The sequence below is a fragment of the Xiphophorus maculatus genome, chromosome 15 (genome assembly GCF_002775205.1).
Source record: "Xiphophorus maculatus strain JP 163 A chromosome 15, X_maculatus-5.0-male, whole genome shotgun sequence".
Lineage (NCBI taxonomy): Eukaryota > Metazoa > Chordata > Actinopteri > Cyprinodontiformes > Poeciliidae > Xiphophorus > Xiphophorus maculatus.
In genome coordinates, this window is record NC_036457.1 from 316,737 (window position 1) to 343,402 (window position 26,666).

The 26,666-nt window shown below is 38.0% G+C and overlaps 1 protein-coding gene and 1 long non-coding RNA gene across 10 annotated transcripts in view; one reads left to right on the forward strand and one right to left on the reverse strand.

Annotated features, from left to right (window-relative positions):
* The window catches only part of LOC102237361 (nesprin-2-like), a 127,349-nt gene that overhangs the window by 91,175 nt on the left and 9,508 nt on the right, over positions 1-26,666 (reverse strand). For 5 of the 9 annotated variants that reach the window (XM_023348193.1, XM_023348200.1, XM_023348196.1 and 2 more), the window contains 27 exons: positions 26,338-26,427; positions 26,048-26,161; positions 25,840-25,977; positions 24,432-24,596; positions 24,240-24,352; positions 23,985-24,153; positions 23,767-23,863; positions 22,914-23,098; positions 22,665-22,817; positions 22,443-22,580; positions 21,660-21,761; positions 20,338-20,496; positions 20,085-20,243; positions 18,754-19,245; positions 17,931-18,065; positions 13,138-13,290; positions 12,915-13,060; positions 11,242-11,566; positions 9,905-10,020; positions 7,663-7,813; positions 6,811-7,583; positions 5,865-6,023; positions 4,525-4,675; positions 3,353-3,511; positions 2,444-2,611; positions 2,239-2,340; positions 1,795-1,998 (listed from right to left, as the gene is read on the reverse strand). In XM_023348193.1, the coding sequence (XP_023203961.1) occupies positions 1,795-1,998; positions 2,239-2,340; positions 2,444-2,611; positions 3,353-3,511; positions 4,525-4,675; positions 5,865-6,023; positions 6,811-7,583; positions 7,663-7,813; positions 9,905-10,020; positions 11,242-11,566; positions 12,915-13,060; positions 13,138-13,290; positions 17,931-18,065; positions 18,754-19,245; positions 20,085-20,243; positions 20,338-20,496; positions 21,660-21,761; positions 22,443-22,580; positions 22,665-22,817; positions 22,914-23,098; positions 23,767-23,863; positions 23,985-24,153; positions 24,240-24,352; positions 24,432-24,596; positions 25,840-25,977; positions 26,048-26,161; positions 26,338-26,427 (5,016 nt within the window). The remainder of the gene's footprint in view (positions 1-1,794; positions 1,999-2,238; positions 2,341-2,443; positions 2,612-3,352; positions 3,512-4,524; positions 4,676-5,864; positions 6,024-6,810; positions 7,584-7,662; positions 7,814-9,904; positions 10,021-11,241; positions 11,567-12,914; positions 13,061-13,137; positions 13,291-17,930; positions 18,066-18,753; positions 19,246-20,084; positions 20,244-20,337; positions 20,497-21,659; positions 21,762-22,442; positions 22,581-22,664; positions 22,818-22,913; positions 23,099-23,766; positions 23,864-23,984; positions 24,154-24,239; positions 24,353-24,431; positions 24,597-25,839; positions 25,978-26,047; positions 26,162-26,337; positions 26,428-26,666) is intronic. The other 4 variants (XM_023348194.1, XM_023348195.1, XM_023348199.1 and 1 more) reach the window with 4 other exon arrangements.
* On the forward strand, positions 16,264-17,126 carry LOC111611423. Its single transcript, XR_002754048.1, has 2 exons — positions 16,264-16,445; positions 16,650-17,126. It is a non-coding gene; the product is annotated as an uncharacterized LOC111611423 (long non-coding RNA).

The following is a 26,666-nucleotide window of genomic DNA, read 5'->3' on the forward strand; positions in this document are numbered from 1 at the left end:
TTTATTAAAGTGGACCAAGAAATTAAGAGGGACATCAGAAGGTGGGACGTCTTAACACTAGATTTCAGCTCTAGAATTGAAACCATAAAAACGAACGTATTACCAAGGTTGCTATATCTTTTCCTGGCACTACCTATAGAAATCCCAGACAGACAGTTTAAAACATGGAACCGGATTATATCTGGATTCATATGGAACGCCAAAAAACCCAGAATAAGATTTGAAACTTTACAATTACCAAAAGAGAAGGGAGGTATGGCATTACCAGACTTTAGAGAATATTACCATGCTGCTCAAATAACTCCCATAATAAATATAAGTGACATAAATTATGAAGCGAAATGGAAAAATATTGAACAAAAAGTCCATGGAAGAGAATTGCGGAGTATCATTGGAGATATAGAGACCACCAAGAATACACTTGAGAAAGTTAATGCTATTACTAGTTTCTCACTGGGTAAATGGTTATATATAATTCGAAAATACAAACTAGAGGAACAATTATGTTTGATCCAATGGCCAGCCTATAATAAATATTTTACTCAAGACCTAAGATTTAAACAATGGCTAGAAAGAGGTTTAACAGCTCTATGTGTAGTCCTTAAAGATGGGCATTTCAAAAGTTTCCAGGAACTACAACAAGAATTTGCTCTGAGTACTCAAGATCATTTTAGATATTTACAATTAAGGGATTTTTATAACAAAGAGATAAAACACAGAGTAGACCAAAATGAAAATGGGATTGTCAAAATGCTGGTCGAGACCTATAAGGGTAAAAAACTCAGAACTGTGTCTTTAATTTATAAACATCTATTGGAAAATAGAGGCACAAATACTCTGGATATTAAAACAAAATGGGAAAGGGAATTAGATATCCTGCTAACGGAAAACGACTGGCTTAGTATCTGGAAGACCCAAACTACGACATCCTCTTCCAGAATTTGGAGAGAACATTGTTGGAAGAATATAATCAGATTTTTTATAACACCCAAAATTACCAGCAAATTCAAATCTATTGTCCAACCGTGTTGGAGAAATTGTGGAGAATTTGATGTTAACCATGCGCATGTTTTTTGGCTTTGTCCTAGAATTACACAGTTCTGGAACGAAATACACAAAGAGATTGTAAAAATATTAGGCTACACAATACCTAAGACTGGGCTGGTTTTATATCTTGGCCTTTTGGAGAATGTTGTTCTTAATAATGACTGTTACTTATTTAAAATTCTGTTGGTGGCTGCCAAAAAGGTAATAACTAGGAAGTGGTGCCAATCTGACCCTCCCACCAGAAAGGAATGGATACAGACTGTGAACTCATTATATGAGATGGAGATTCTAACACATAGACTGAGGACACAAGAAGAGCAATGCCAGGACAAATGGGAAAAATGGATAAACATCACATCAACGTTACAGGACTAATTTTGGATACGAACGGTACCCTTGAATCTTGTGATACTGTAATAAGAGTCTCCCCCCCACTATGTTATATTTGTTTTGTTTGTTCTGCTTTATTTTTGTTTGTCTTTTTGTAGTGTTTGATTTTTTTATTTTTTTTGAAAATATTCTAAAAATTCCAATAAAAATAAAGTTAAAAAAAAAAAAAAAAAAAAAAAAAAAAAAAAAAAAAAAACCATTAACTTATTGCCGAAAAAACGGGTTGGTGTTTATTTTTAAGCACTTGGTCTGTTTTTTAGAAGCAGCTGAAACCCAATTAAAAGGAAAAAAATGTGCAAAATAATTTTAATTTTGATAATTGATAACGCTACAAAACAGCATCATTTAAGCAGTTACCTTAAGTTTCGCCAGGACTGTTGCAACGTCTGGACCAGAAAAACTGCAGAGGGAGTCTTGAATCTTCTGGAGGGAGCTGAGAGACTCTGCCATCCTTTCAGTAATTTGTCCCGTTGTGGCCACCGTCTGCTTATACACCTCCTCACTTTCCAAAAAGAGCTCCTTCAGTTGCTCTATTTTCTTCCTCATCTGGGTCTCTGCAACCTTAAAAACAGAAAAAGGCTTTCATAAGATCCTACATAGCAACTTTGTTTCTGATTAATGAGTTTAATTTGAAGAGAAATATATTCTAGTGTTTAAAATTTTACCAAATATATTCAGCTTGCAGATCTTGAGGGGCCTAAATTTGTTAATAAGTGTCATACAAAATATCAACCAGAAAGTCTGAAGGAAATTTGAACCTTCAGAACCAAACTAACTGAAAGCAAAGCATCGTTGGTGTACCTGCAGCTCCAGAGGGGGCTCTGCACTCTGAAGCAGCGATTGAATCTCTGCAGCTTTTCTGTGGAAACGCCGTGTACTCTCCTCCTGGGTCATAATCTCATTCTGCAGCCACAGTGAAAGAAGTTAATATCCTTCAAAAAACCAGCTGGGGAATGATAACCAACACGAGTTCATGTTCTAAAACCCAGCAGAGACTCGGTTTTACCTGCAGAGCCTTAATGTCGTCCTCACTCTGGAAAGATGGACCGTGAGAAAGCGCCGTGGTTCTGCTGTTGGTCCAGCTCTCCACCTCCTCCCCCAGCTGCAGGACTCCGTCCCATAACGTCAAGCAAAGATGGAGGTTTTCAAGGTGGGAATCCGTTCTTTCAGACAGCTGCAGAGAGCAAAGAGATTTTATCACAGTAAAGCACAAAACTTTACTGTAAACTATCCAACTTTTAACTTGAATTTATCTGCATGTACAGGAAGTATGGAGCAAAACAGACAGAGAAAGTAAAGATGCAGTCATAATAAGGTAGAGTAACCTAAAATAGCTGGAATTTTAAAAACTGTAAAACATTTGAGTTGCATTTAGTTGTATCTTCTGCTCTTTAAGTCAAATAAATTTAGTCAGTTTTAGATTTTGAACCTAAATATGAGTTTGTGAAAGATAAACTTACAGTTGTAAGCTGTGTTCACTTTTTACTGATTTAGTCAAACCTCTAAGAGTTTTTAGGTTAGCACTAAAAAAAAATGTAAAGAAGAAAAAGACAGGAATGGAAACTATTTCCCAGAATTCTTAGCGGCATGTTTTTGTATCCTGAGGTGGAAGTGTGTTGCATTGCTCTGACTCTTGCTTATTTTTATGTCCTGTTCACACTAAATGTTTCTGAGCAGAATTCACTGTGATGTTTAATAAAATTCATTATCAGATCAGAAATTTTGTTCATGCAATTTGAAACAAGAATTAAATTATTCTAAAGTAAAATAAGTTGTTGTTTTAATTTGATATTGTGAGTGAAATAATAGAGAAATGTGGCTCTTTAACCAGGTGAGGGCAGTTTTTTTTCATGCATATTGTGAAATTATTATCTGGTTAAAATTGCAGCATTAAGATGTGATAAACTGAACTTACATCCAGCCAGCGGTCCATCAGCGCATCGGCTTCGTTCTCAAACGGAGAACCGCTGCAGCCCGGGACCTGACGCAGCAGAGACTGCAGCTGTCTGCAGACGCTGCGGACCTCCTCTATGTCGTCTCCCAGACCATTCAGCTCTGCTTTCGTCTCTCCAACCTTCAAAACCGCACATGGAAAAAAATCACAAATCTCTCACACTTTACAGTTTAAAGTAACCTAATGTAATAAGTAGAAATATTCTTTCACCTTGAACATTTCCATGTTGTTTCCCTGTTATAACAGAATTGGAGGACGGGCATGTATAGGTACGTTTAGTTTTAACATTTTCAGATGAGAGATTAACTAGTACATTTTATCCTTGACTTGTCTGCTGTGTTCCTTGGACTCCATGTTGCTTTCGGTTCACAATGTTCTCTAACAATCCTCTGACCTATCCACAAAACAGCTGTCCTATGTATAATGACATTAGATAACACACGGAGATTTTTATTTACAAAGTAGATAACTTCTGACCGTAATTGGTTATTTAGAAACTAGAAGAAGCTCAAATTACATTTTCTTGGCTCTCATTTGTATTTATTTGTTTATTTGTTGGTCTGAAACCTTAATAAACTGCATTTTAACAGTGGAGGGTACATTTCTGTTAACCTGCTAATAGAGAAGCTAATTTTCCATTTAGCATTTTCCTAACTTTGAAAACATTTAGTGCACTTAGTTTCCCCTAAGTTAATTTTGAAGTTTGGATTATTGATTGTTAAGAATTCAACGTTTAGATTCATGCTCTTATTTTGAAGTGGGTGGAGAATGGGGCAGTTCCACTTCCTCTCTTCACATTTCCCCCATTTCCAACAAGAAACATGCAGGAACAAAAAACCACAGGGACAGTAGATGACAAGATGTGAACATAAATAAAATATTTAATGTCTAAGAACATCAAAAATATGTCAAAATTAAATTGGTGCTAGAAGATTGTAGTCTTTCAAGGAAAGATGTAATCTGATTTAAAGTTAGCACTTTAGCAGTAGCTTCTGTAAAATACAGTGTGGTAGCAGAACTAATGTTTACAATTAGCACAACTAGCTACAGCTAGCAATACCCATCACTGCATCTAAATTTCTGGTTTTAACAAGACAAGGTGATGTCAGCATAAATGTAACATCCTGCTGTACCTTAGCGTATAGCCTCTGAAGGAAATCTTTTCTGACGTAGGAGGCTTGTTCACCTATGGTTGCCTCAGCCGTCTGCAGCGTGCCGTTCAGCTCACCTCGCATGATCTGAAACCTCCTCAGCAGTTCTGTCAGGGCCTGAGCCTGCTCCAGCCTGGGTATGAACACAAACAAAAACTCTTCACTAACACACATTAATAATATATATAATAACATAATAGAAAGGAGGAGTAAATTTTCACCAAATAATAAAAAGAAATTCTAGAAAAAAACAGCTCCAAGAGTCAAAAATGTGATGGAAAAAACTCAGAAATTTTTACATTAATCTCTTAAATCCTGTAGAAAAAACATGGAAATTTCTGAGTTGATTTCTGAATTTCTGATTGAAAAGTCCAAAACTTTCTGGAAATAAAAAATCGGAAATTTTGAGCTTAATCTCTCATAGTTTGAAAAGTCAAAAAATTGTTAGAAATTTTTAGATTAATCTAAAATTTTCTAGAAAAATAAAACATGGGAAAATTTGAGTTTGAAAAGTCAACAATTTTCTGAAAAGAAAAAAAATAATAAAGATTTTATGATAAAACAAAAAAATAATTCCAGAAAAACAAGGGTATTTCTGGGCTCCAAAAGTCAAAAACTTTCTAGAAAAAACTCAAACATTTTTAGATTAATCTGAGAAATTTTATAAACATAAAAAAAACTTTAAAATTTCTGAGTTTCAAAGTTTGAACATTTTTTACTTCTGAAGCTCTGAAATTTCCATGATTTTTCTAGAGAAGAAAGATTTTTCATTGAAGAAGGTTCTGTCTATGATGGACAATCAACAGCCCCCTCTCCACCACATAGTGGACAGACAGCGGAGCACCTTCTCACATAGGCTGCTCCAGCTCCGCTGTCGTAGGGACAGATACAGGAAATCCTTCCTGCCACAGGCCATCTCACTGTACAATAAAAGCTAAATCATTGTTCTGCACTAATTAGTCCGATTTTGCACAACTGCACTGTGGCACACTGCTGTACATATATTTACATATACATATCTGCATTTTTTGAATCTTTGCAAGGACTGCTCTAAGCTGCTTTTATATTGACAGCATGTTATATTTTATTCTTATTTTATCTTGTCTATAATTGCTACTCAGTTGTGGTTGTTGTGTGTCTTGTCTCTATGCTGCTGTAACTGCAAAATAATTTCCCTGCTGGGATGAATAAAGTAATTCTATTCTATTCTATTCTAGAGATTAATCTCAAAATATGAGTTTTTTTAAACCTTTTTTTCTGTCTACATTTACTCTTAACACGTCGTTGTACATTACAGACACACACATTTAGCTTAACTTTACCTTTCTGATGTGGCTTTCCTTGTCTCCTCCCAGAGATCCTCCACCTCTCTGCTCTGATTCTCCTTGGGGAAATCTGATTTTGAAGACGCATCATGAACGTACTGAACCTCAGAATCAAGGCCGGCAAGAAAACTCTCCAGCTCCGTCAAAGCCCGCGTCCTGCAGAGGAAGTTAAAGAAGCTACTCACTTAATATGTTCCCTGCAGCTGATTTGAGTTACTGGAATTGTCCAGATGCTTGACTAGACAAGAATTATACCATGCAACATTAGCTGTGTTTCTATTGACCATAAAACTACACAAATTGGAATTTCAAAAGTAATTTTTATTTGGAAAAGTCTGTTTCTGTGTATTTGTTAAAGCTGTCACTTTGTTGTGACAGTTAGGTATGAGACAGATAATCTGTGGGAAAAAAAAAACTCAAGCTCTTCCCTGCGCTGCTACTGCTATCTGAAGAAATGCAACGCTCCTGGTCAAACCCAACCAATCAGAGCCAGGAGGCGAGTCTGTGCTGCGCTGTGAGTCACCCTCGTGTATAGGATGCTAAATGTGCTAATGGCAGAGGAACAACAGAAAACTATGTATCTACCATCATCGGTAGCTATGCTAACTAGCATTAACTTTTGTGGGAGGCTATTTTGTGTGTAGCGGAGAGCAGCAGATACATGAGAGTGATGGAGAGCGCTAAGACCCTCCTCCTTGCTCTGTTTGTGGTTTCTACTGGGAGAAGGCAAAGGACCTCGATTTTCCACTGATTATTGTCACGACACAATGATAATTTTAACATGTAGGTAAAAAACACATTTTCTAATAAAAGTTATAAACTGTGGGTTTTCTGACATGGAAAAAGTTTTGCTAACATTTGTAGTGGGAACGCAGCTATTTGCCTGTGTTTAGCTGCTTTGTAGTTTAAGCTGAATCTCATCAGGACCAGATGAGTGTCGTACCTCTGCTGCAGGGCTGGCAGCGTCGGCTCCAGCAGCTCCAACCTCTCAGCTGCTGCTTTGGTCTCTTTCAGCACTGCTAACAAGGCAGACCTCCTCTGGACCAAACCCTTATGCTCGTTTCCAGCTTTCCCAGCATGACTGCTCAGGCTTCTTTGCAAGGAACCCTCTTCAGATCTCAATATTTGAATTTTTGGTTCCTGCTTCCTCTTCTTAACCTCCTGTGTTGACTCTTCTTCTGTCACAATTGGAGCAAATCTCGGTTCCTCCATGTCCTGGCTGCTTTGGACGCCGTTCTTTTCCAGAATATCTAGTTCTTTCTCTTCCTCTCGCCTCTTGGCTCTCATTTGATGGGACAGAAAAGCCGCCATATCCCGACATGTCACAGAAGCACCATCCATGGTCAGAGTCATCCCTGCTGCCTTTAAGCTACAGTCAACAATATGGGACTGCTCCATAGCAGGCTTCAACCTCTCCACTGTTGCCTGCCAAGAATGTCTCTCCTTTTGCAGCTCCGTTTCATTTTTACGCTCGTTGGGGTCTCGGTTTGCCAGCAGTGTTGGACTCTCAGCCTTGATGTCTCTCAGGGTGGCCAGGAAGTGATCCAAAGTCTCCACGGCGGATTGAACGCAGTCCAGCTGCTGTCTGAGCTGCTCCAGATGACGAATGTTACCGAGGAGAAGTGACTGGCGCAGGAATGTCTGCGATGTGCCTCCCGGCCCTCGCCGTTCCTCCTCTGAAAGCCTCCTCTCATCCTTCAGCGTTTCATCCATCTCCTGGGAAACACATCAAGGGTTAACGCTCATGTTTGCATATTTCAGTCCAGACGCAGACTGGTGGGAAACCGTTGTTTACCTTCAGGTCAGAAAACAGTGAGGATTCATCCAACGCCAGAGAGGAGACGTCCAAAGGCTGCCTGATGATCTGGTTTAGCTTTTCAGTGATTATTGTCGTCTGATCGTCTGCAGACTCCATCGGATCAGAGGTACTTTTCAGGCGAACCATTCTGCCGTACCAAGAATCACAGAAAAAAACAATTATTTTAGTAAACTGTGTTAATGACGGAAATGTAATTATTAATACTCCACTAAACTTAGTTACGTGTAGCCACTAGGTCTGTCTCAATAAACAATAAATCAATTAACTGTATAATAAATTACAATAAGCTCAATAATTTCTATTTGAATAATTTATTGTTGTTCTCTTTCTACCAAACACTGGAAGACAAAAGTCTTCAGTCTGGTGCTTTTTCATTTTTTAAGCACAATTTTTGTTTACAGAAACTTGATAATTAATTTTTATGTTTCCGTTTTGTTTATTTATTTTGGATATTTAAAATGTCTTCCAGTTCCTGGGTCAAATGTTCATTAGAACTTAAAGTTGTTGATCGTGGAGAATATTTTTTGCATTATAATGCCATTACCACTTTATTACTTGAAAATTATCTCAAAACAATATTATCTTTTATCGTGATAACTTCTGGCTCGTTAAGCAAAATTTGTTATTGTGACCGGCCTTGTAGACATATTTTATATAATTTTCTACCTGCAGCTGTTTGATACTCCTTTGAAAAGTTTGAGAAGGAACGTATCCTTTTCAAATGAACAAAAAAGTATATATATATACAGTATAAAAAATAAATAAAAAAAATTCCCTTCTCACCCACCGCGGGTGGTTCTTATCCTCTGAGCTCGGGTCCTCTACCAGAGGCCTGGGAGCTTGAGGGTTCTGCGCATTTCTGGACTGAGATGTCTGATGTTGTTCCTGGGATCTGTTGTAGCCATTGGTCCAGTTTGGGGGTGACTGCCCCGAGGGCCCCGATGACCACAGGCACCACTGTGGTCTTCACCTTCCAGGCCCTCTCCAGTTCCTCCCTGAGGCCCTGGTATTTCTCTAGTTTCTCGTGCTCCTTTTTCCTGATGTTGCAGTCGCTTGGTATTGCTACATCTATCACAACGGCTTTCCTCTGTTGTTTATCCACTACGACAATGTCTGGTTGGTTCGCCATTACCATTTTGTCTGTCTGGATCTGGAAGTCCCACAGGATCTTAGCTCTGGCGTTCTCCGCCAGCTTTGGGGGTGTTTCCCACTTTGATCTCGGGGTTTCCAGTCCATATTCTGCACAGATGTTTCTGTACACTATGCCTGCAACTTGGTTATGTCGTTCCATGTACGCTTTCCCTGCCAGTATCTTGCACCCTGCTGTTATGTGCTGGACTGTCTCAGGGGCCTCCTTGCACAACCTACACCTTGGGTCTTGTCTGGTGTGGTAGATCTGGGCCTCTATTGCTCTGGTGTTTAGGGCCTGTTCCTGGGCAGCCAGGATGAGGGCCTCTGTGCTGTCCTTGAGTCCAGCTTTTTCCAGCCATTGGTAGGATTTACTGATATCAGCCACTTGGGTTATTTGCTGGTGGTACATCCCATGTAGGGGCTTGTCCTGCCATGATGGCATCTCTGGCACCTCAACCTCCGTTCCCTGTTGTCTGAGACATTCACTGAGCACATTGTCTGTTGAGGCTTTGTCCCTGATGTATTTATGGATCTTAGTTGTTTCGTCCTGGACTGTGGTTCTCACACTCACTAGTCCTCTGCCTCCTACCTTGCGGCTCGTGTACAGTCTCGGGGTGCTGGATTTGGGATGGAACCCTCCATGCATTGTTAGTAGTTTTCTAGTCTTAATATCCGTGGCTTTTATCTCCTCCTTTGGCCAGCTAATTATTCCAGCAGGGTATCTGATTACTGGCAGAGCATAGCTGTTTATCGCACGGATTTTGTTCTTGCCATTGAGCTGGCTTCTCAGGACTTGCCTTATTCGTTGGAGGTATTTAGCTGTGGCTCCTTTCCTTGTGACCTCATCGAGGTTGCCATTTGCTTGTGGTATACCTAGGTACTTGTAACTGTCCAAATGCCCAAACTGCCAGTGGAACTAGAACTTTCCATCAATATTAAGGAATTATTGACTTAAAACAGGCTCCCATATGTGAAATTTTACATGTAAGCTAGTTTTGTCTTGTTTCAAGTACTAAGATAGCTGCACTAGAAACTAGACCAAAAATACTTGGAAAGGTTTTGTGTTTATCAGTGAATTTATCTGTACCTTCCTGTTGCGTCCTGTTTGGTGTTCCGCTCCAGCTGCGGTGGCACATCTGGTTCTGGGATGACAGTCCATTCTGCCTCCTGTTTGCTCTCCACAGTGTTGCTCCTAACAACAGCCTGGAAGATGAGAGAGCTGCGTAGTACCAGATCGTCAGAGCACAGAGGAAAAGGTGGAGCAGTGAGCCTATCCGATTAAAAAAAGATTAGTGTCCTGTACAGGTCAAGCTTGGCCGGTGAAACTGCTGAGTGTGTTTCTGACTGGGCAGGTTGGTGTAAAGGCAACGATAAATATGCACATATAATCTATCATTTTTGTATTTTAACAATGAGGACATAAAACCATACCAGGAGATTAGAGAATAATCTGAAAGTAAAGCAAACAAGTCAGAGTTTTGACTTGAACCCGGTAGAGAAAACTAAAAACAGCAATGAAACTATGATTGGTATTCAAGTTGAGCTGGAATGTTTCTTTGCAGAAAGAAGGAAAACATTTACAAAGGAAATATATATTATTTTGTGATTATTTAAAAAGCTTATGGAATAAATTGGTAAAGGAAAAATAAAAGAAGCAACAAAAATATAAACTAAACAATCAATAGATTTGGTTACAGTATTAAGAGTAAGCTTTCTTGCCAAACATCAAACCTTACACAATAAATATAAATATAAAAAGAGGTAGCCAGGTGCTAAATACTTTAAAATGTTAAAAAACGTAAAAACAATAAAATAAAAACATTGAGTTAAATACAGTTCCTCATTAGGACAAGATAAAAAAAAAAATTAAAGCTATGTTAAATTGAATTTTGGAGCAAAACTGGATTTATACCACTTACTTTTACATTTAGGGATAAAATGTCTTTAAATATCTCCAAAAAGGTTTGGTTATTACAAAATAAAAAAAATTAAACTTTTAAGTTATATTGCATGTGTGAAACATTTAAAACTTTGTTTCTTTATTTTTTTACATGTGTAAATTTAAAACAAGAAAAAAAAAATCTCAAACATATAATGGGTCTGTTTTGAACATTAATGTTAAAATAAAGATCAGTCTAACTTTATAGCTTTGTGGGACAAATGCTAACTGCTGAATGCAATCAAGTTAAAACTTCAAACAAAGATTGCAGGCAAGGTGACTGTAGTTTATGGTGATAATCTACTTAAAGTCTTTCTGCAGAGAAAACTACAAATCATCTTTTAAAATACATTCAAAGATGTGGGTTTTCATTTCATCTTTGCAAACTTAGAGTGAGGAAAATCAGGTATTCATCCTCTTAACCATGTGAATAAATGAAGCTCTGGAGCTAAATTACATGAAGAAAACAATTTTTTTCATCATACCTTTACATGACTCTGAGCCTGCTGACCGCTCCCTGGGATGTGCAGCAGATGAGCTCGCAGCAGCTGCTCTTGAGCCCGAAGTGAAGGCTTCTGCTTCTTCTCCAGCCCGTCTCCTTGGTTCTGCCTCAGGTGGTCCTTGTTCCCTGGCGGGACGTCCCAGACTCGCAGCCGCAGGGCGTCGTTGGCTCTTTGAGCGTGCGCTGCCTTTCCTGAGGGCGAAATGTCTTGTTGCGCTCCGTCCAGGCCGCGCTCCGGCACGAGACTGCAGCCTGGCTGCGTGTCGGCCGGACTCAGCAGGGGGTTTACTGCAGGCTGCTGTCCCCTGCTGAGATAAGAGACACTGATGAGGGGGAGGCCAAAGGCAGCCGCAGCTACTCAGCCCAACAGACATTTCATTAAATTTAGAGACTGCAGGGATTAGAGAGATAAAAGTTGGAAATAAAATCTTTTGCATCAGTTAAATCATCAAGGAACAATTTTTACACAGGTAAACATTCAACACTTTTCTAAAGAAAATCAGTTGGAATTTGGCAAAAAAAGATAATAATTTCAATGCAATGATAAAAATAAATGATAAACTTAATGACAGAACAACTAACAAAAATAACAAGCTGATAATAAAAATAAATAAATTTGCACAATAGGCTGAAATCAACTGAATTCAGGGCTGAACACGAAGGCTGAAAAACGTATCTCAGCATAAGAATTTTATGTCAGTTGAAATTGCTAATTATTGATAAGATTTTTGTTTTAAATATCTAAAACAATGCGAAACTGGTGGTGTTCCTGTTTTACCCACAGTTTTCACTCCATGTCATTGTTTCTTATTTTTAAGCAGTTATGAGGCAGATTAGCGGAACCTTAAACTGCTGCTGCGTGCGTTACTCAACAGGTTGTTGCTAGGTAACCAAAGAATGAGTGAGTTAGTTGAATCCACCAACCTACCTTTGCTGGCTGTGAGACACTGAACAGATAAAGCCTTTCCTCTGCCTACATCACCCAGAACGCTGTGCAGTTTTGAATCTGAGTTCACTGAATATTCTGTATATGAATACTTTTATATACTGATATTGTTTACGTATCTATCACAATATATATTGTTATTGATTTACTGTCCAGCCCTAATCAATAGAATGAATTTTCAAGTAGGAGTACTACTCGCACTACTTCAACATATTTTTACTCAAGTAAAAGTAAAAAGTAGCCGTCCAAGAAATAACTCAATTAAAAGTAAAAAGGTGTTTGGTATAAAAATTACTCAAGTGCTGAGAAACTGATCAAAACTTTAAGCATTTCATATTTACGTCGTCAGATGTACCAAAACTATAGTTTTGGTATTTGGTATAGTTCTGGTATTTTAACGATCAAAATGAAAATAATTCATATAACAAAATAATAATTACAAAATAACAAAATCAGAAAAAGAAAAATTGTTCTAAATCAGTTTCTTTCAATATAAAACTTATGTTAAAACTATAATCAATCAAGTTTCAATCAAGTTTATTTGTATAGCACATTTCAGAAACAAGACAGCTAAAAGTGCTTTATGTTGTGAAAACATAGAAAAGTTACTCTCAGTGGGTAGAGTATCCAGAAATTACTGTTGTAGTTTTGCACTAAATGTAGGGTAAACTGCAAATACTGCTTCCTTGAATAGATGTGCATTATTTTACCTCTTAATTTGAGTTTTCTGCACTTTTCCAGGCTCTGTCTGCTGGTCTGTTGCCGAGCCGGAGGATTTCTCCACTGTCAAAGTCTCACACAGTTCTCTGACAGATCCAAAGCGTTCCTCGACAGATGCAGCCTCCTGGGAGACCGCCTGGGAGACAAACGTTTCTTAATAAACATCTTTAAATATCATCAGGTATTGTGGTAATGTTAAACTCCTGTAAGTACCTTACGGTTCTGTTGCAAGTAACTGTGGTCAGTCTGGTCAGCAGCGTCATGCAGAGCATTAGTAAAAATGTCACAAGCAGTAAATGGCTGCTTTACTTCTCTGATTTTAGACGCCTGGATGGAAATAAAGTCAGCCATTTCTCTGCGCACATCCTGAACATGACACAAAAAAGGAGACTGGTGTCTGTTAGGGGTGTCGTTATTATGCTAATTAGTTCAATTCACATCGGTTCAAGTGTATGTAAACAGTAAAGGCATTAAATTATAATCATAATAATTTTACTTATTAAAATAAACATACAATGTACATCCAAACAGATGTCATATCTGTTTTTATAGCTTTAAGGCCAAACTTTTAACTTTTGGTTATAGCATTGGTTTTAGAGATGCAAGTTATCAATTAATGAATTGATTTACAGTTGATTGACCTTATCGATTGACTATCGATTAATTCATAAAACGCCCATTTTCTTAAAAACCCGAGTTTTCTCTTGTATCAAGAGGACCGCTGTTCTGGTCACATTTTTCCATAATATGGTGAAAAACCTTCAATTGAAACATTATTTTGTGCCAACTGTATTAATACCAACTTCTCACATAGTTAGACATATTTCTAAAATATAAACAGGAACTTCTTACGTTGCTGAGTAGAAAAATGACATTAAAATATGTGTAACACATAACTCCCTCATTAACAGAAAGTTATACAAAAGTACTATCATCATTGCTCAAGATAGAAATGTTAAAACTTCGCTCCTTGAAGTGCATTTACTCACCACAGCCCTCGAAAATCACCTTTACTTATTGGCATCATGTTTTATTTCATAATGTTAGAATTTTTTTTATTTATCCCCTCTGCTTTTCTGTTGTCAGATCATCGCTTTCGTAGTAAATAATTCACTTTTGAACGAGAAGTTGACCGCGGCGCGGTTGAATTAGCCTTATTAAAGTGATAACCTAAAGAGCTTGTCGAGTGTTTACATTATAAAAATAACCGCATGAAGTGAATTTTACATCCCACACCGAACTCTGTTTGCATCATTCCTCTTTGACAAGCAAAGACCGCTCCGCCATCTTTGTTTCTATGTCAACGGCTGCGCCTGAGGATGACCAGCGGCGCCCTCTTTTGGATGGAGGTCGAACTACAATACTAAAATAACGTCTTAGTGGACGTTACTAAAAGCAGGGCCGGCCTGCTTGGTGGAGCTGATTTTGTAATTTATTTTTTAGTAATAATTTCTATGTCATTATAATATCAAAAACACACAATTTCACTATGAAGTAATTTGTTTTTACAATAATATATATTTGATAATCTATGTAGAAATTATTGTTTTATTGGTAAGAAGAAAAAATAAATTGCTCTTGGAGCGCCTGGTGGCCGCAGGAGGTACCGCACGCTTCGCCAGTAACGAGCTGCTGTGCAATGAGCATCCAAACGTCCAAAGCTCCGGTCAGAACATAAATAAAGAAAACAATGTCTCAAAAAATGACTTATCCTTCAGGGAGGGAGAAAATAAAGAGGAAGAATAGAAAAAAGCCAAGATAAAGGTTTGTTTTAATGTGCCTTGGTAATGTAATAATGTAAAAGATTTGTAAAGCTGCTAATAGAAAATTGGCTTGAACGGTCCAGTTCAACAGCTAAACATTTATGCTAGGGTATTTGTGTTTGTGTTAAACTGAGTTTAAACTTTAAATGAGTTGATTCTCATGGTTGGTTCTGTGTATTTCTGAGGTATTTTTGGCTTCAAAACATGGTGTTTGATAACATTTGATAGCAATAAATAAAACTTCTCAATGTTTGACATTGTCTAGTGTTATATAATTAGGCTACTCTTTTGTTTTTTTTTTTGTTGTTGTTGTTGTTTTTTAGTATACTACATAGTTTTTGGTTCCTCTATTAGAACGCTTAATCAATTTTTTGTGAGGTCTGTGTTTTTCAGACCTCAAAAGGGGGACTGTTGAGGAAAAATGATTATTTTTAGTGCTTAATACAGTTAATCTTACGGCATGTGTAAAAGGTATATTCAACACTCTTATTTTGAACAAATTTCTTTATTTTGAACAGGTTTGTGTTAAGGATTTAAAACTAAACCAGATGACCACGCATTAAGACAACAGGGGCCAAATGCAGATCTCTCAATGGGGACTCCTGCTGTGCTGCAGAGTACAGGAGGCCATAAAATTAGCATATCCTGCAGGGCAGAATCACTGGAGCTTGGGGGAGAGAAGCCTGTTCTGTTCACAGCGGATCAAAAGTCTGCCAGAAACCAACATCTGGGATGGTGTGAAATCTTATCTCAGGTTCCTCTGTACCCAAAATGACCGCAGAACCACAGGGGGTCAGGACGCAGCTGTTGGCTCTTTTGTTTTAGCAGAGAGCAAATGGCCTTTGATCTTTGCCGTAAAATTAGGGGGAGTTTCTAAGTTTCTCTGAGTGTCCAAGGTAGCTTCCAGTTGGTCAACTAAAGGAACGCCTTAATTGAATATATTAACGAGACAAGACACACCTTCAGCATAAGACTTCGTGCACAGGAGAAAAATTTAGAGAGCTGCCACTATTTTGCTTTTTTCCATCGGCTCTCTCCAAAGACGCGTCTTTGTTTTGTTTTTTGTCTGTCTTTGTCTTGTCTGTCTTTGTTTGTATAAGGTAAACAATGTATATCTCTGTTCCTCTGCAGCTTTGTTGTTGATTCATGCGTTGCTTTGTATGGAATTAAACTCTGTGATTCTGTGACGTCAACGCGCATTGTTGTTTCCTTGTGGCTGCATGTTGCCCGCTGAGAGGACCCGGAAGTTTAAGGAAGAGAGAGCCAAACGTTTTGTCCAAAGTTAATTTAATAAATTCTTCTTCCTTAATACTAGCAAAATGTTCTTACGTCAGGCTGCACAGCTGCTACATCGATGAGCTGCTCTATGCTGCAGTTGGGGATTTGTTGTTTGCTGCTGAGCAAAATCATTTTGTGACTAAAACAAACATTATTTTTTACATCAACTTCTAAGTTATGTGTAACTTCTGTTAAAATCATTTGAAGGCTCAGAATCAACCCGGTACTGGTACCGGTCCACATTCTCAAGGAAGAAAAACTCACCTGGTATAAATTAAAGTTTTAGCTGCTGGAGTAATGCTAAAGAGAAATGTATTTAATCAAAGAATGTCATGAATATGTGTGTGTAACATAGTTAAAATGGTTCAGATTTAATCCTGCTAAAATGCACCATCTGCTGGTAAAACGGGGTATTGCATTCACCCTAGAAAGAGCGGGGTATTATGGGTAATCCTCAGAGCCATGAGGATCACTGTCGAGGTAACGTGGCTCTGCGATGTGCTAAAGAAATATTATTTATAAAATATGTTTATGGTTTTCGTTTTTGCATATTATTGAAACATGTTTAATCCAGGTTATGCTAGTTTTGCTATTAGATTGTTTTTGTTGCGTTATAGAAATGTTTAGTCCGTGAGAAAGTGTGGCGGGAATTTCCCACGGTAACATTCTGGCTCCTCCTTGCAGGAGTTTCTTTCATGCCAGAGACTGACTTTACCTCGGTGCCCATGTGTGAAATGCAGGTATGTTTTACTAAATCTCTGTAGCAGATGGCTAATATAAGGCAGTTTTATATAAAGATATGGTTAATTAATGTTTTTGCATTGTTTCAAGATGCAAGTTCGAACAAGCTAAAATATAAAAATGGCATCTAGTAAATAAAATGTCAGCATTTTATTTTATTTTATTTTTCAGAGCATTTTAATTAATTGCTTTACTTTCTTTAAAAAGGACACTCACTGGTTGTTCCTTTGATGTAAACCAAATCCACTATACGATCACTGTAATTTTCAATGATTTTATTTTGGTTACTGTATGATGGGTAATCCTCAGAGCCATGAGGCTCTCCACTGTCGAGGAGTTTCTTTCATGCCAGAGACTGACTTTACCTCGGTGCCCATGTGTGAAATGCAGATGGCGAATTAAAGAAAACAACTGATGCCAGATTGAGCTCCTTGTGGTTCATTTCTGCACCAACAGAAGCCACCAGAACCACGTAGGCCACATGTGCATGCATTCCATCATAAGTTGGACTGCACTGATTGCAGTTTTCTGACCAATCCCTGGTTACCGATCTTTAAAAAAACCTGACCTGCCCATTTTTATTTTGGCTGATATGAATTTTTTTGTTTGAAATGTCACTAAATATAGCAATAAAGTCGGTGAGTTGGCAACAGTGGAGTGAATATTGTTAACTGTAAACGTTCAGACCCGACCTGGTGGGTCGGTCTGTCAGTCAAAACTCTCACTGTAGAGCAGAAGAGGACAGAGACTGATTTTTAAACCTTTGCTGACAAAGATAAGATTAGGGGACAAGATGGGCTTCACATGGAAGTATCGGCCGATCACGATCCCCCAAAATAAAGGAAATTGGCGCCCAGAAATCAACTGGTTGATAAAGCAATTGGCCAATAAATGTATCCTATATTATACATGTATATAATGTAAACAGCACTGCCAGAGATGCAATAAGTTTACAGCAGGTGTGTGAATGATCTAATGATCGGACTGCTGATTGCAGCCAGTCCACATTGTTAGCAGAACTAGAGGGCCCCAAAACCAAATTTCACTCAGGGCCCCAGGGAGCCTTGGGCCGTCCCTGCTAATAGAAACTAATTAATTTTAAAATGAAAACTAATTTTAATCTAGTAAACCATTAATCAACAAATAATTAATCGTAAGTCAATTATTGTTTGCATCCGTAGTTAGAATCAGTCTTGTATAGACTCTGTCCAGTTCCTGCCGTACCTCCCACTGATTTCGGACCGACTCAGAGAGAAGCACCAAGTCCTGGAGCTGAGGCCCCGAACAGAAGGCCCTGAAAGCTTCAGCTGCACCCAGGAACTCATCGAGCATGGCAGGCTGCAGAGTGTTTAGAGCTTTCTGCACAGAAAAACACACAGCTGGACAGGCGCACAAACAAAACTGACAGCCTGACAAACCAAAACATCAGACATTTAAAAAATACGCTGCAAAAACACAAAATATTACCAAGTATTTTTGGTCTAGATCCAAGTAAAAATATCTCAGTACACTTAAAATTAGACACAACAAACGTACAAATAACTTAAGATATATAGGAGTTTGTCAATATTGATGAAAAAGTACTTGTTTCACTGGCAGATTATTTCACTTATAACAAGTACTTTTTCATCAACATTAAGGAATTATTGACTTAAAACAAACTCCTACATCTTGCTGAGTTACTTGTAAGTTGTTTTTGACTGGACCTAAATACTTGGTAAGATTTTGTATTTTTGTAGTGTACGTCCTCATACTGTTGTTCCAGTTTCAAGTACAATTTGCATATGACAACACAAATAAGCTTTTTCCAGCATTTACAGCAATAAGCAACAAGTTGAAGTAGGCAGAAGTAGTGAGCTATCAAAAAGTGCAAAGTTTTTGCTGAATTTCGTGGAATTCTGCAGAATTTCAATGTATTTCAATTTAGCTGAAATCTGCATTAAATCTTAAATATTTCAAAAAGTATAATAGCACAAATTACCAAAAGTCATAGGGCACAATATAATCTGAACTGTATTAAAGAATCTGCATTTGATCGATCTTGAACCTGTTTTTTCTTGATTTGTGACTCAGTCATCTCTCTGCCACTGAATAACTTCATGGCTTTCTGGATGCGTCCCTGCAGACGAAGCCTGGCCTTCTCCAGTCGGCTCCTGGCCATGGACTGGGCTTTGCAGTGAACCTCACTGTGGATCATGAGCGGCGGCTGTGTGTGTGTTGGTCCCTGTGTGGTGTTTGGTTGCGACGCTGTTCTGGACTTGATCTCTGTCGATCCTGCTGCAGGACTCTCGGTTTGACTCTGCAGGACTGGAACCATCACAGGTTGAGGGATTGTTTTCATTTTTATATGGCCCTTCCTGTCTTGATCAGGAAGCTGAATCAGTTCTGGAGTTTGCAGTTTAACATCTACAATCTGTTTGGTTCTGGCCAGAACGTGTGATCCAGTGTCTGGATGGAGAGTTTCAACTGGTTGCATCCGTTCACAGAAGTCTCCAACTTGCTGCTTGAAACCACAGGAACTAAACTTTTCAAGTGTCTCCTACACAAATAAAAAAATATGTCATTCCAAATTACTGACATGCAGTAACTAATTAAGTTTTATTCATTCAGTAGCACTGAAAGGATTAATCATCGTCAACTAATTTAGTAATCAAGTATACAGATTAAAAAATAGCCCAGCTGCTGAAAGAACAGCGTATTTAGATAAGTAATTAAGACAAAGTGTATAAGAAACACTTAAAGATTTCAGCATAGATTTTTCTATCCTAAATGTAAAGTTTTAGCTTCACCTGGTTCAAATTCTGTAAAATAAATCTATTAAACACCTTTTGCTATCCAATTACTAATCGTTTAATCCAGAAATGAGTCAACACATGATACCTACACCGTATTGACGTTAAGTCACGCAGAAAAGCTGATGTATTTCTTCAATAAAAAAATTGCTGGAACTGAATTATTTGTTTCAACTGGTTGCATCTTTTACTGTATTTCTGATGTTGCATAAGAAAAATCTGGAGAATGCCTTTTTTTATCCGATTGTCAGAATAATTCATAGATTAATCCATAATTAAAATGATTTGTCATGATTTCTTTAGGTAGATGGATGAAGCCCAGAGTGAAGTAGTAAAAAATGGCATAATGTTGTTTAATCTGTTACAAGTCCAAGACACGAAGGGGGATACAGGAGGTAGCAGGTAAGTGGAAAAAGACGCAAAATGGAAAAGAAAAAACCACATAGGAGAGATTAGAAAAGAGACATGTGGAAACAATTAAAGGTGGACAACACGACACAGGAAGACCAGAATAACCAAAATACATACACAATAAACCATAATGATTACATAACTGTTAGTTGCAGCCCTATTGAGCTGAACTTGCCTGGCTTTGGGAGATTGCGGCTGCAATCCTGTCCTGCGTGTCAGCAGTACTGAAAGTCTGCAAAGGAGAAGTTTTCTGTTGTTCTGCAACAAAAGCTTCCAGATGCTGTGACTCTGCAACCACTTGCTGCGCTAGCTGCAGCCCTCGAGAGATCAACCCCTAAAAGATGCATTAAAGTAGATAGTTTCAAACAAATCCAGAACCCACACATCTGTCCAAAACGGTTTAAGAAGATGTTTTCGTGGTTACTAACTTTGGCAGCAGACTGTCCTCCTCTGTGTTTCCTTTCCATCAGCTGATCATAACAGTCCAGAGCTTCGCTGCTCCAGTGATCAAGTTCAGCCACACGCCCCTCGAGTTGGGACGCTGCTCTCTGCAGAGCCCCACAGCACCTTTCTGCCTCAACAAGCTGCTATGAAGACGTAAGAGATTAAAAGTCCAGCTCCTTATAAAACAGAATGATGCATTAGTGACCACACCAATAAAATCTGTTCACCTTTTGTCAACCTGCAACCGAAAATAAGAATTTTAGGAGCAAAAACAATTCTAAAGTGTGGCGTGAATTTCTAATCAGCCCTCTTTTAAGTAAAAAAAAAAAAAAGACTTTTTTTGACAATTTAATTTTTTTTCTTTTCCACAGAATCAGAATTGTTGTTTATCCACCGTGAGGTCTCATTTCCATATGCTAGCATCATAATTCACACAAATGGTGTTTTATTTTAACAATATTAAAGATGTGAAGTTTATCAAAATTTGCTTATTATTTGAATTTCATTTGTTCAAGGTGTTTGTCCTGACATTTACTGGTGTGTGAAGTTCCAGTAAGCACTTGGCAGTTGGTGGTTACCATAGCAACCAGTACCCGACAGCCCAGCCCCCCCTCCTGTTTTTCTATTGCTTTTCCTACCTATTAGCATCAGCTCCGTGTTTTCTTTACAAATATTATATTTCAACTTAAGTTGATATTATATTTCAACTTAAGTTGAAATATAATATTTGTGTTGTTCTGCAACAAGTGGTTGTAAGTTGAAATATTATATTTCAACTTATTCCTCTAGTGTTTCCTCATGAAACACTAGAGGAATTTTACAATGTATTGTATTTGTTTTAGCTGTTATCATTATTAATGTTGTCCATTTTAGCTACGTTTAATTTTACAACGGCTAACTGGTGCTAACTGCTCATTGGGAGCTATTGCTCTGTAGTTTTAGGGTTATTTATTATATTTTATTTAACGTTTAGAGGCAGAAGCCATTGGACTGATGTTAACCACCAACTTGATTTCCTCTTTCGTTAGAATAAGTCCAGTGAACCTGAATGTGTCTGTAATGAAGTCAACCCACTGGGCCTGAAACAAACTTATACACACACCTAAGAATGCTTGGTTATTTATTCAGATTTTGACATTGATTGTCACAGAATTGAAGTTCTGACTTTAAAGTGGTTGTAAGGTGACAACATGTGCAATAAATCATAGGAGGAGTACAAATACTTTTGCAAGTTAATATGATGCAATCATCATATTAACTTTATCTGAAGGGAAGCTATAAGGAAGGATTGAGTTCTGCACATTACCTTTAGGAGAGTTTGCTGAAGGTTTTCTCTTTGGCCCTTTTGAAGGTCTGCAGAAGGGATGTTGGATGATGCCTCCACCTCTCCGATCTTTGTTCTCATGGACTGACAAAGAGAGAAAAGAGAGGAATAATACAGCAGACCTGAAATAAATATTGAAACACTGAATATGTTTTTAAATTTTTTGCACAAAGTCATTCTTAGATAAGTTTTTAGTCTGGTCAGTTCTGCATATTTTGAGCTCTTTACAGAATGAGCTGTTTTAGGGCATTTTGTTAGTATAAATCTAAATTGGCCACACCCACCAACTCATTGTTTACGCTTGCACATGAAGATGGCTGCAAGCAATTATACAACCGTACATCTTTGAAAAGCATTTGTAGAGCCTCCTGCACAACCAGCAAGTATGCAGCAAGTGGTTTCTGGATGGTAAGTCAACAACAAAACACTTTTCCAGCAGCCATTGTACAGTGCATACAGCGGTAAAACCAGCTGACCAAGCATGCTGGAGCTCCCCTGAGGTTGCTAGGAAACAGGGAGGGCTTTACTGGGTTGCTAGGTAAAGGGACAGTTCCAGTTGATTTGTGATGTTACATCTGGAAGGTTTTTGAAACAGTTCATTTTCCAGACACCAAAAACCACCTGGGTGATTTTTCTTAAGAGCTTGGTTTGTTTTTAAAAGCAGATGAGACCCAAAATGGAAGTAAAAACAAACAAAATGTGAATTTAGCATTACAGATCTTTTTTGAAAAATCTGCCTTTTTATTTGTCTAACATTTAGCTCACCTGTAGTTTTTGTCTGACAGCCTTCAGAGGGACTGAAGCTACCTCCAGAGGCTGTCTCAGGAGCAAACCTGCCTCCTGTGTTAGTGAATCCAACATCATAACAGAAGAGGAACCAACTTTAGGTTCTGACTGTATTTCCTATAGAAAGGAAAAACATTTATATCATTCCTCATTTGTAATGTGTAATCATTTGTACTACTCCTTGTGCAAAAACTCACTTACAAACACAGTCTTCTTCATGCGTTCGGCCCACTGCAAGTTGACTTTGCTGAGTTGCTCCACCAAAGTGGAGCTGATTGAAGCTTCTGTTATTTCAATTAGGAAGTTTCCCGCCTCATTCAACCCAGCATGACATGAACTCCATTCGCTCATATCCTACAACGCCAACGTTTAGAGAAAAGTGAACCAAAAGCCAATTTGATGGATTTTTATTCCTATTACAGATTTCCAGGATAATCTAACTGAGCTTACCCGTGTCTCTGCAGCTGAAGATTGCACCAGCCATGTCTCAAGGGAAGTGAGGTTCTTGTTGTACACGTCCCATGCAAACCCCACTCTCTCCATCATTTCTTTAGCAGCCGCTGTCATCTGTTTGACCAGCTCTGATTCGCTTTCTGCTTCCTTCACTTGACGAGTGACACTCTGCAAATCTCCACCTGGGAAAGAAGAGTTTGTGGAAATAAAGCATTACATCTTAAAGATGAATATAACACGCTGCGATGAATTCATGACAATGGGTAATGTTGAAATGCACATACAGCCATATTAAATAAAATGGAACATGCTGATGAGGCTGTTTTGTCAGGCTAAAAGTACCATTTGCAAAAGGATGCGCAATTATACAATAGCACAGCTTTGAAAAACAGAAGTGGAGCCTCCTGCACAATCAACATGAATGTGGTTTCTGAATAGTAGGCCAACAACAAAACACTTGTCTTTTCCAGCAGCCATTGTACAGCACATACAGCAGTAAAACCAGCTGACCAAACATGCTGGAGCTCTGCCTGGGTTGCTAGGTATCGGCATAGGAAGTTTTTGAAACCATTTGTTTTCCAAACACCAAAAAAAAACCAACAAATTATTACCAAAAAACAAGTGGGCGTTTTTTTAAGCGCTTGAGATGCCTTAGAAGCTAATGGAAGTACAAAAACGTGCAAAATAAGAATCTTGAATAATAGGTCATGTTTTTTTGTTAACAGTAAATGCAAAATCAACATAATAATTAACAAAAATAGAGGCTTGAAAACATTGGCCTGTAACTAATTTACACACTTTTATAACTGTTGGCTATTTAACCACCTCTGAGTAAATGTCTAGTTCATACCTAGAGAAGCTTTGCTGGTGTAAACGTCCATCTTGCCCTTCAGGCTTTGCAGAGCATCAGTCAGAATCAAGAGCAACCCTCGGCGGTCCACTGTTTCCTGGACAAACATCAAACAGGAGAATAAAGCTGTCCTGTTTTCCGAAACAGAGATTTGCTGTAGTAATAATAATAAATATTAGATGGAATGTTACTCGTTGCTTTTTCAGATGTGAACTCACATGCCAGTCAAGCAGAAGAACCTGAACGGACTGCTGAGATCCGTACGGAGTTCTCCAGGACTGGACCTTTGACTTGACGACTCCCAGAAGATCCAGGACTGTGTGATGAGATTCCTTGTATTCCAACTTTATTATTTCATATTTTGTGGTGACTCGGATGCCAGTCAAACTGTTTTTTAAAATTAGGAAAATGTAACAAATTAATAATGAATTCTATACGTCGTCTGGTGAAAGTTTAAAAATTATTTCACACACCGGTTTTTTATGTCGTCCAGCTTTTCTGAAGGCACTGTCATACTCCCTGAATCATCAACATTGTGGAACGAGTCAGTGAGCGTCACATAATGATTCATCTCCTTGATTAATGTCTGAAACACAGAATCAGCTAATTTAATACATTTTCCAGAATGCTTGGTATCAGTTTCTGCTGCTTTAAAATAAAACTACCTTTAGTTGGTCTTGTTTTGCTCTTGCATGTTTGGCGGCCTCTGCATGACCTTTTGTCATCTCGCCGTCGTCTTTCAGCGCCGCCTCTCCTCTCTGCAGCCACAACACGACTGAGTTCAGAGGAGGAGGAAGACTCTGCTCCAGGTCTGCTTCACACCGCCACAGCTGAACAAGGACAGACTCGGTGCAACATTTTTTCAACACATATAGAGAAATAAATTACAGAAATAAATTAGGGCCACTAACAAAAATAATAATTTTGACTTTAATCTCAAATTTCAGACTTTTTTTTTTCCAGAATTCTGACTTTTTTCTAACAATTGTAACTGCAGTCTCAGAATTCTGATTTTTTTTCTCAAAATTCTGATTTTTTACAAATTCTGGCAGCATTTATGACACTTTCTAACAACTGTGACCTTTTAATCAGAATTCTGACTTTTTCGTAATCTTAACTTTAATCTTAGAATTCGGATTTTTATTTCTCAAAATTCTGATTTTTAAAATTTGTGGCAGAATTCTGACTTTTTCTCAGAATTCCGACTATTTTTCCCCAGTATCAGAATTATCACATTGTTTATACACGATCAAACAAATCTAGTCTAGTCTCAAATCCATCACAAAAACATTTTCCAGTGCAGGTTTACAAATCCTATAAGAAGAAAGAAACTGTTATGTGATTATGTTCCTCTAGTAACAGCAACGACATACACCTAAGAATGTTTGGTTATTTACTTAGATTTTGACAGAATTAGAATTTTGACTTTAATCTCAGAATTCTGAGGAAAAAGTCAGAATGGGAAAAGGACGTTATACAACACTAACTGCATGACTATAAAAACTCTGATAAAATATATGCTTCAGTTACATTTATTTTAAATGAGTTGTTAGGATACTTATTTCCACGGACGTACTGTTGGTAATATTTGCACCGGTGACAATTACGTTAAAAATAATTATTTCTTAGCATGTTTTTCCCAATGACAAAATAAAACACCCAAATCAAAATTTAGATTTTTTTCAAACTTTTTCAGTTTGGAATAATATTCCCAGTCACTTGTAGTAGCAATTTTAAAGGCTTAATGGAGGAACATTGTTGTGATAACTTCCTGAAGGCGGAGTGTCAGAAAGAGCAGGAGCTTCTTAAAGAGACAGACGCCCCATTTCAAGACTTTAAATTAAGAAGTCAAATTTCTTTTGAGTCATGTTTAATATGTAGCATTTTTATAACAGCTGATGGTAACATAGTTGCTTAATTGTGATAAAAAATGGCATTATGTATGAAAAATACATAATATTCTCCCTTTTTGCACCAAAAATCTAAGACTAAAGCAAAAAACTTAATTTAATTAGCAAAGTGAAGCTGTAGTGGCGCTACCAGGAGCTTTATATACACAGCAGATTATCTTACCTCTTCCTCCAGCCGATCCCACGCTGTCCTCAGAGCTTGCTGTTCTTGATTTAGTTCAGAGCGGCGTCTTGCTGCTGCAAGGAGCTTCATAACTGATCTCCTCTGCTCAGCAAAGGAAGCAGTGAAGCTCTCGTATACCTGAAAAAAACCTCAGTTACTATAAAATATAACATTAAAACATTCTAGAAGTTTTGGTGCATTGCCTTACCTGATATTTTTCTGCATAATTTGATCCCTCTGTAGCTGTCCATGTTTCTGAAAGCTCCTTACAGGCCTGCTGCAGCCAACGAGTTGCATCCTGCGCTCGCTCGCTTGGTGACACCTGTAATTTTATACTTCAAGTTATGAGAATTGCAGTGTTTCTGCTGCACAATCACAAATGCAGCTGAATAACAAAGATTTTCTGACAAAATAAACCCAATATTGCTTATGTTTTCTTTGAGAATACATCCAAATAACATGTGAAATGAGTAGACAAATGCAGAGAAAAAGATGTACCGGGTGTAATGGTGAAATAGCAGCTGCTGGAGCGAAGTGAGCATGCAAATTCTCAGGGTAGAAAACTGAAGGCTGCTCCAAAGGAAACAGCTACACCACCACCACCAGTTCAGAGAAAGACAGAGTCAGAGGGAAGAGAAAATGAGCTGAAAGGTCGGAGAGAAAGAACTGACAACTTTCTTAAAATTTATCAACTAATAATGCAGAACAGCGACTATTTAACTAATTTAATCTGTTCTGATTGGCTACAAAAAGAAAATCATAAAAATTCTCTCCTCACACCAATCAGATTAGTGGACATTTCTTGACATTTCAAGATATTTAATTGG